At 35.6% G+C, this 9195-nt stretch overlaps 1 protein-coding gene across 1 annotated transcript in view; it reads left to right on the top strand.

Annotated features, from left to right (window-relative positions):
* Nucleotides 1–4506: 4506 nt before the first annotated feature.
* The window catches only part of LOC110288180 (vomeronasal type-2 receptor 116-like), a 37289-nt gene continuing 32600 nt past the window's right edge, over nt 4507–9195 (top strand). The window contains exon 1 of the mRNA XM_021154602.2: nt 4507–4732. Coding sequence (XP_021010261.1) covers nt 4524–4732 — 209 coding nt within the window. The 5' untranslated portion in view covers nt 4507–4523. The remainder of the gene's footprint in view (nt 4733–9195) is intronic.

Raw genomic sequence — 9195 nt, 5'->3', positions numbered from 1 at the left:
AACAACAGCATCCTCTCAATTGAGTGCCTAAATAGTGTTTTACTTCTGTCTTTTGAACCTTTCCAGGGGCTATCACCAAATTCCTCTTCTCCAACTGTTTAGTTAGGGCCCACACATTCTCTATTCCTGAGAACCTTAGTGCTCCATCCCCCTTTTTCCGGGGAACCTGTCAGGTCTATGCTTTAATTCCCTTCATCTCTATTCTTGAGAACCTTAGTGCTCTGTCCCCTTTTAACTGGGGAACCTGTCAGGCCTATGTTTTCTTTATCTACCGCTGCTTACCAAAATTTCCCCATCTGAATTCCCTTCATCTCTATATCTGAGATCCTTAATGCTTCGTCCCTTTTTTCCCCCGGGAACCTTCCCTTTGTCTCTATATCTGAGATCCTTAATGCTTTTTCCCCTTTTTCCCAGGAACCTGACAGGCCTGTACTTTCTTTCTTTCTTTCTTTCTTTTTTTTCAACAGCTAGTATTTAATTCAGATAGCAGTCCCATTACACATGGTCCAAGAACATTCAAATAAGAACTCAAATCAGAAGTTAAAGATTGGTCTTCAAACATCATAGCCAACAATGCCATGTTTGTCTATGATCTCTCCTATATAAAATCATATCCACACCTCAGTGGCCAACCAACCATTCAGAACAGCTTTCTTAACTGTAAGGTGTTTGAAGGCAAGGTTGAACTGGTTCCCCCAACCCCTGGTGAAATCCCTACAGCTATTCAGAGTGTGAAAAAAAATCATTCAAAGGCCTGTACTTTTTTTACTTACCATTGCCGACCAACACGATGAGTTCCGAGCACAGGCCTCCACTTGCTGCAGTCTCCGACCCGCAGAGACAAGAACAACAAGGACACCAAGATAGGTTCACGCAGCAGCTTCTTCTTTTACTTGCAGCTTTTTTTCTTACAGCTCTCTCCACTTAGGGCAAGGGCAATTCTCCTATATTCGCAGCAACTGACCTCATCTCGCTCCACACCACCTCATCCAATCAGAATCACACATGCTCCAGGCACGAGCTCAGGTTGGTCACAGATAGGATGACAGGTCCAGACCAGGAGGAATAGTCTAGCTTGGCAGGCAGCTTACACATGCAGTTTCACTGCACATGCTCGGGCAAGATAGTAAATATGTGGGGTGCACAGGGCCTGGCAATGGGCCAGGGCACCATCTTGTCCCATGTGGCCGCATCTGCTTCCCAAACTTATCTAGAAAATTATCTATTTTGTGTAGATTTTCAGATTTTCTGGAGTGACAGTTTTTGGGGTAGAACTTAATGATTCTTTTAATTTCTTCAGAGTCTGACAAAGGCCAGCCTTGGCTTGGAGAGTGCTTCCTGAGAAAAGGGGTGTCTGAGAGTGGCAAAAATAATGACTTGAAGTCAAATCATATGTTCCAAGCTGATATCCTATTTTCTGCTTGAGATGGCTCCCTAGAGAGTACTTTGTAGATAGTTCTAGCATCTGTAGTTTGCACATGAAAGCATTCTCTCTCTCTCTCTCTCTCTCTCTCTCTCTCTCTCTCTCTCTCTCTCTCTCTCTCTCTCTCTCTCTCTCTCTCTCTCTCCAGCTTTCTGTTAAAGCTCTCTGTCTAAAATGCTGAATTTCTGAATGTTCTCTGGATAGCTTGTGGACTTGCTGACCAAAATTAGAAAAGCTTCAATAAAAATGTCATGGATTTTCTGACCAAGTTAGAAAACCTGTTATAAAAAAAAAATCTAAAAGTAATTCTTGGGCGTTCTGATTAAAATCAGAAAACATTCTAACAGAGCCATATTCTCTCTTCAGACAAAATTTTCTGAATAGGAGCTAGAAAACATTCTTTAAAAATTATGTTATTGCTTTAAGTAATTCTTAGGATTTCCAACCACTGTCAGAAATCATGTTAGAAAAAATTCTAAAAGAGCTTTGAAAAATTCTAAAAGAGCTGTGTTGGGTTAGGGTTTTTTTTTTTTGGAAAGTGTATATTGTTCAGAATGGGGCAATTCAGGGCTGGTGAGATGGCTCAGTGGGTAAGAGCACCCGACTGCTCTTCCGAAGGTCCAGAGTTCAAATCCCAGCAACCACATGGTGGCTCACAACCATCCGCAACGAGATCTGGCGCCCTCTTCTGGAATGTCTGAAGACAGCTACAGTGTACTTACATATAATAAATAAATAAATCTTAAAAAAAAAAAAAAGAATGGGGCAATTCAAAACAGACTTGGGAAGGTTTAAAAAGTTACTATTTTTTATTTTGTGGCATTGGAATTATGGTCACATATTAGGTTGTGCAATACATGTATGCCTGTTGTCTTTAGAGGCCATAAATAGGCTTTGATTCCCTAGAACTAGAGATACCAACAATTGTTATCTACAATTTCAGTGCTGGAAATATATCCCAACTCTTCTGAAAGACCAGCTAATTAACTTCAAATGCTGAACCACATCATCATATTTAATGTTGGGGCTTGAATTCACTATGTTTGCTATTTGAGGATACAGCCTGAATTCAGATCTTCTTTTTCAGGGCTTAATCCCCTTTCTTTCAATAATTAGAAAAAAAATTTTCAAAAACTTTACTCTTGTAGGGGGAAGTGATTCTGGGGCTCAAATGTGGATAGATCAGCTAAAGAATGCTAGTAAGACATCTTGCATCTGTCATTGACTATGTCATATATGGTGCTTACAGATTCTTTAAGTGTGCATGTTGGAGTATCTACAAGGTGTGTCCTTGTATGAGGTTTTCAATGAGACCCAGAGGAATACAGGTTTAGAGTAAGTACAAATTTTAAACTTTAAATTTACTCTCATGAGTCAGAAATTGATAGATATCAGAGTAAGCATAGAGTCAACATACTCTGTTCTTGCTAGAGATGAAGACATCAGAATCAGGATTGCACAGTTTCATGTTAAAAGTCAGGACAAGACAACATCATTCACAGGCAATTTCATCTGCTTACTAATTCACTTTTCTTTAATGTTTATTCTTAAGTACTTGAGACAATTGAGTTTTTTATTCTTCTTGGATTATGATATCTACATCAGTAATGATGCGATTACATTTATATAGTCACTGATTTCAGAGAGTTTAACAATTGTTTTTGTCAGAAAGATTAAAAAGATTTTATAGATTCCCAGTTACCAGGACAGTTCCTTAATCCCACATGATTAAGTGTTATGGTTATCCTCCATCAAAGAATCTTGTTGAAGAAGTCATCAATGTACTTCCTGTTCTACTGGTTTAGTACTCAGTTACAAAGGGGGGAGCATATTTGAATTGAGTGACACAAAGGTTTGCTCTATTATCCATGATTGCACTGAAATGTGAGTTACTGAGCAGAAGGGTTACCTGTGCCTGTTCATTGCCTTCAGTCTTATAATAGACAGGTTCTGTCTACTATGTTCTCATTGTATGTATTGTTAATCTAAAGCAAGAAGACAATCATAACAACCCATAATTTACATTTCATGTGGTAGTGCTTTTTAATTTTGCTCCATTTGGAATTTTTTTCACTCTATTCTCCAATTCTTGTGTAGTCACGTCAACTTATTGGGAGAGGGGTATACTTCCATTAAAATATAAAAATATATAGTACATTCACTGTCCTAAACTCCTGGTGGCTAAATATAAAGCCTCACTCAAGATCATTTCCCTCAGTATCTTAGCTGAAAGGACACACTGTAGTGCCTTTAAATTTACATTTTACATGAATGAGAAATTCACTAAACTTTTCAGAGCATAACAAGCAGTGGGTGAACATACTGCTATAGATGCAGGGATGGATCACAATGACACCTCTACTAAAAGATTAATCTTTGATTAAAGAACAGTAGGAATAGAGGAGTTCGAATCAGAAAATAAACAGGAGACTTAACTTTTTTCATTGAAATTACGTAAATAATTTGGAATTGAAAAATACAGCAGAACTATTTGCTTTTCCAAATTGAGAAAGAAACTGGTTGTGTTGGGTTAAGACACCATATTTTTGCAAATAAAATATATCATAGAAAATTCTGAGACAAGAAACAGTAAACAGAAAGAGTAAAATCCAAAAGTTGTCTTTTGTTTGTGGCTTACTGATTTATCCTGTACATGACTAGCATGGACATTTTCAGGCAATCTTTCATTTTGTCTACCATTGCAACTTCCGAGGGAGTATGATTTCCTTAGCCAAAATTGTTTATTAAAAGATTCAAACTTGGCCAAAACTTCCCAGTCTGCAATTTGATCCTGTTGTCTTCTTGGCTGAAATCATGGTACCCCTGGCTAGAATAGAAGATCCAAAATATATTTTCTCACTTGTTTTTAAGTAGATCACAGGGCCTCAGATGCAGAGCCTAAGGGAAGAGTTCCAAAACTCTCATTGACAGTGGAGGATGTATCCTGAAGAACTTGTGGGTGACTAACATAACAGCTGCACTCATTAATAGTCAGAATAACATAATGTTCACAAACACGTGAACTAAATATATACCCACTGGGCATCATTGGATATGTATCCATCAGTCTTATGGTTGGGCAGGTATATACATTAATAGGATGTTCTGGATTTTTACCTATGGGCTCCTGTATATTCCCATTTTTGGGTGTGCCTTTACTGACAATGAATGCTATGTAACAAGCAAAGAATTTTTTTACCATGAAGGAGATGTGACAATTGGTGCATTTTTCCCTCTTCATATTTTTTACACAGGCAACAAAATTCCTGATAAATTTTTGCCATACAATTTCAAAGACTATCATATACAGTAAGTACAATTAGTTATTATAAGAATTCAGAATTCTTATGACTTATTATTTATAGGGAATAAAACTTGCTTTAGTTTTTCAAAATCCTTCTTTTCCTTTCAAAAAATCCCTTCAAGTATGTCTTCTTGTTGACTTCTTTTCCTCTTTAAAAGGAAAAGTGATAATTTTGATGTTATTCATTTTGCTTTCCCAGTTATTATTCAATAACCAGGATCTTTTCTTTGTCATGTATGAAACACCAGATAATTTGAATATTTTCTGTGTTAAGATTTCAGAGTATGGATAAGTTAATCTAAGTATGAGCATGAACTTCTGGGTTTTCTTGAAGTCCAGGTATACTCTTAAGGAAAGGGATGAAGTAACTGAGTGAAGAGACTTCTGAGTTCCTAGAATGATGCTAGAGTGACAAAAGTACTATGTTACACCCAGCTGCTTTCAGAACAGGAATGACATCATTAAAATTTGTGAGCAATTCTGCTGTACACATGTCTTTTTCTATTTTTCTTTCTTTTTTCATTTCATTGTATTGGTTTTTGTCCTACACTTTTTTATTTCAGCCACATGTTAAATGTTTATCTGCTTCATATACATGTTTCTAGTGCTTTTCCTCCTTTTTGTGTATGTTTTCCCAAAGTACTCTATCTGAGAGGATGGCAACTTAAGGGTATATTTAAGCTTTTCTGAAATTTGCAATATTAAGAAATAGCATCAGAAAAATCTGATTTCTTAGGAAAATAATGGAAAGAATTAAGTTCTTTCTTTTTCTAAAGGACATAGAGTGTGCTTATCCAAAGTATATATCTGGAATCTCTATGGATCAATGGTAAAAGACCATGAAGTAGAAAAACAGAGCTTGTAAATGTCTGTGAACCTATGAGAAAATCAGGAGGAAGAAAATGGATAAAAAGGAAGAAAGAAAACATACTTATGATTGTGAATTGTGCTCAGTGTGACATTACAGTGTAATTGTTCACTCCTTGGTGGGGTTAAGTAAAAATAATCAAAGACATGAGAAGAAATAGGCTCAGAAGTAAAATCCTCATGAGACATTTGGGATCTTGACATATTTCATTTGAGACTAACAGAGCAAAAATGGCCACTGATGCAAAATTTAGTGTCTATGTGCCATAATTCATATCTCAATGAGGTAATGCATGGAGAACACAATTGCTTAAGGATCACATCTTAAATAACAACAGAAATATATGTTATACACCTAGCAGCCTGGGGAAACAGGATGCTGGGTGGGGCTCCTTCTGTTTCATTATACTTATGTCTTCTTTTACCTCTCAATTTCCTCTCTTCTCTACTCTCAGCAGCCCAGGTATCAATATGTGGTATTTTGTACGTCATGCAGGAGCAGGCCCATATGTTGAAAGAGTGTACTTTCAGGTACATGAGCCATAAGTAGCTCTTTTCTATGATAATTTAAAGGTTTTTATCCTATAAAAATTATTCATTTTTATAGTTAAACTTTATATTTTCAAAAGCAAAACCAAAGTAGTTCATTACTGGAAAAGAGTATTTTCACTATAAAATATTAACAATCATGCCCTATAAAATTACCACACATATTTTTCTGCATACACTTATGTTTGTATTATATTTTCCCAAGTAAAAGAATAGAAAACAGGAGCTGCTGCAAGTTTTCTAGGATATTACTCTCATGTCTAAAAGTGATCCAAGATTGATTTGTCCGTTTTATCATTCTGTGTATAATCAGTGTAAATAGTTCTACCCCTAAATATATCATTATCCTGAGCACATTTCTCTACTCTTGCCTGTTGCCTTTTAATTGAGGTCTCTATTTCCATAAATTGCAACCCTGTGATCTTTCCTTCATACACAAAATGGCCATTGAGTGTCCTTTAAATTTTCTCATGGTGTTCTATCATGTATTGGGGCTGTATTCATTTATTTGAAAAGTACAACTGTGGTGTCTCCTTTATTGTATTCAAAGATATTTTGTCATCTATACTTTATTCTATAATTGGCACTTGAGGTGCATTTGCTATCTCTCTTCTCTGGACAATTAATAAAGAAGCTTTGATATGCAAAGGTAATTTCCAGCATACCTGGAAACACAAACATAAGCAGCTCTTCAAGTGTGTACCACCCTCTCTGATGTAAGTTTTTGTCATGGTTTGCATAGGTGATTGCTGATAGCAGTCATTGTTAACACTGGGGATTTTTTTTTACAATTTACCTCAAACTATCACTTCCAGAAATAAAGATTACAGAAATAGATGTATAAAAAAATCTAGAACTTTGTAGGTAAAATTTCTTTTAAAATACAGATTAGTAAATTATTGAACTGTATGATGTTTCAATGTTATCTACTCTAATTGAGTAAGTGAATAATTCATGAAGTAATCTCTAATTTTCAATGTAAGTTATCTGATATGGTAAATATTTAGAAATAATACAAGAAATTTCTCAGAATTCTGAACTTTTCTGTAGCTTTATCTGCATGTTCTCTTAGTATTATTATTCTAATAAGAATCTTGTAAATAGCCACTTTTTAAGATCGTTTTCTAGTATTTATTAGCTTATACTTTTATTAAACCATTATTACCAATTTTTAAATATTTTCATATTGTCTAAAACATTTTTGGAAATTTTAACCTCCTATTTCTTTGTGTGCTGATTACTTTTATGTCAACTTGATACAAACTAGTCACTATAGACACGGAAGACTCTATTGAGTAATTGAATCAATAAGAAAAGGCAATAGGCAGGGTTGTAGGGTGTTTTCTTAATCATCCTGTGACATGGGAGGATCCAGTCCACTGTGGGTGGGGTGACACTTCTGTAAATATGATTCTGGGTTCCATAAGAAAGTAGACTAAGCAAGCCACAGTACAGCATTGCTCTATAGCCAGTGTATCAGCTCCTGTGTGCAGGGTCCTGACCTACTTGAGTACCTGTCCTGACTTCCTCCAATAATGAACATAAATGAAGAATTGTAAGCTAAATATGGTTTAGTGTTTGTATCAACTTGAGACATGCTAAAGTCATCTGAACGGGGGGAACATCAGCTAAGAAAATGTCCCCATAAGTGTGGGTTATAGGAAAACCTACAGTGGTATTGCTCAGCCCATTACAGGTGAAGCTATTCTGAGGCTGGTAGTCATAAATTCTGTAAGGAAGCAGGATGAGAAGTACATTTTGAAATAACCAGTAAGTAGAACCCCTCTGAGGGCTCTGTACCATATCCTGTCTTCACATTTTGAGCCTGTTTTATATTCAGTACAGACATCTTTCAGTGATGCATTATGTTGTGGTGATTTTCTCCTAATAAAAAATATCCTCCTTAGTTTGTTTTGGTCATGGTGTTTCATCACAACAATACAGTAATCATAATAAAGAGAGCATATAATCCTTTCCTCCTTTGTTTTCGATCATGGTTTTTCATCCAATAAATAATAACTCAAACCAAAACATTTTGTTTAGCTTTTAAAAAGTAATTTATGGGGAATTGACTGGGATGGCAAGATTTTTTTTCATGTTATTTCACTGTTTATTGTTTGTTTGTTTGTTTTTTATTTTAGTTTTGAAACAGAGTTTCTCTAACTCATATAGCCCTAGCAGTTCTAAAACTTACTATGTAGACCAAGTTGGCAGATATCTGTGTGTCTCTACCTCCCGTGTGCTGGGGATGAAGGCATGTACTACTATTCCCAGTGAAACATCTCTATCAATCTCCCGCTTGCTTGCACACACACACACACACACACACACTTTGCTTCTTTCTACTTTCTTTCATTCCTTGAAACATGGATTTCTTATGTAGTCCTGGCTATGCTGAAACTTTCTATGTACCCCAACTGGCCTGCTTTTACCTGTTGGGCAGAGTTATTTGTGGTGTGTACCATCAAACCCAGGTTCCCTGTGTTTTGAAATAAACTTTGCTTCCTTTATCAATTTTCCTGTTTGGTTTCTAAATCCACAAACACACACACACACACACAAGAAAAAGAAAGAGATAGAGACAAAGAGCATGAATCTTGATCGGTAGTAATATGGGGAGAAAAAGAGAAAACAGTGAGAGAGAAAAATAAATCTGGTCATTAGAAGAAAATAAAAGATATTGCATATGTACATGAACATGTAGATACCTTACATATATTAAAATGAATGTCTAACAATCTATATAATGGAGATTTTAAACTCACTGAATGATAAAAAATGTAAAGTATCAAGTAAAATTGTGTTGCATTTAAGCAGTTTTACTTATCATGTATGAATTGTACATATTTATAACATACTGTGTTTTCTCACAATATGAATCTAAAGTAAATTTTGGAAATAACAACCCTATCTCCTTATCATTTCTTAATGTTGGGAAACTTGAATCCCCAATGCTATTTCATCATGAAATATTTAGTGGTGATTGCATTGGATAATGTGATTGTAAGCCTTTCCTTACATAAATGAAATTGTCAAAATGATATATGTTATA

Source organism: Mus caroli, unplaced genomic scaffold (genome assembly GCF_978045245.1).
Source record: "Mus caroli unplaced genomic scaffold, Mus_caroli_1 scaffold_8, whole genome shotgun sequence".
NCBI classification, from domain to species: domain Eukaryota; kingdom Metazoa; phylum Chordata; class Mammalia; order Rodentia; family Muridae; genus Mus; species Mus caroli.
The sequence above is the reverse complement of the archived record's forward strand: the minus strand, read 5'-3'. Positions and strand labels throughout refer to the sequence as shown.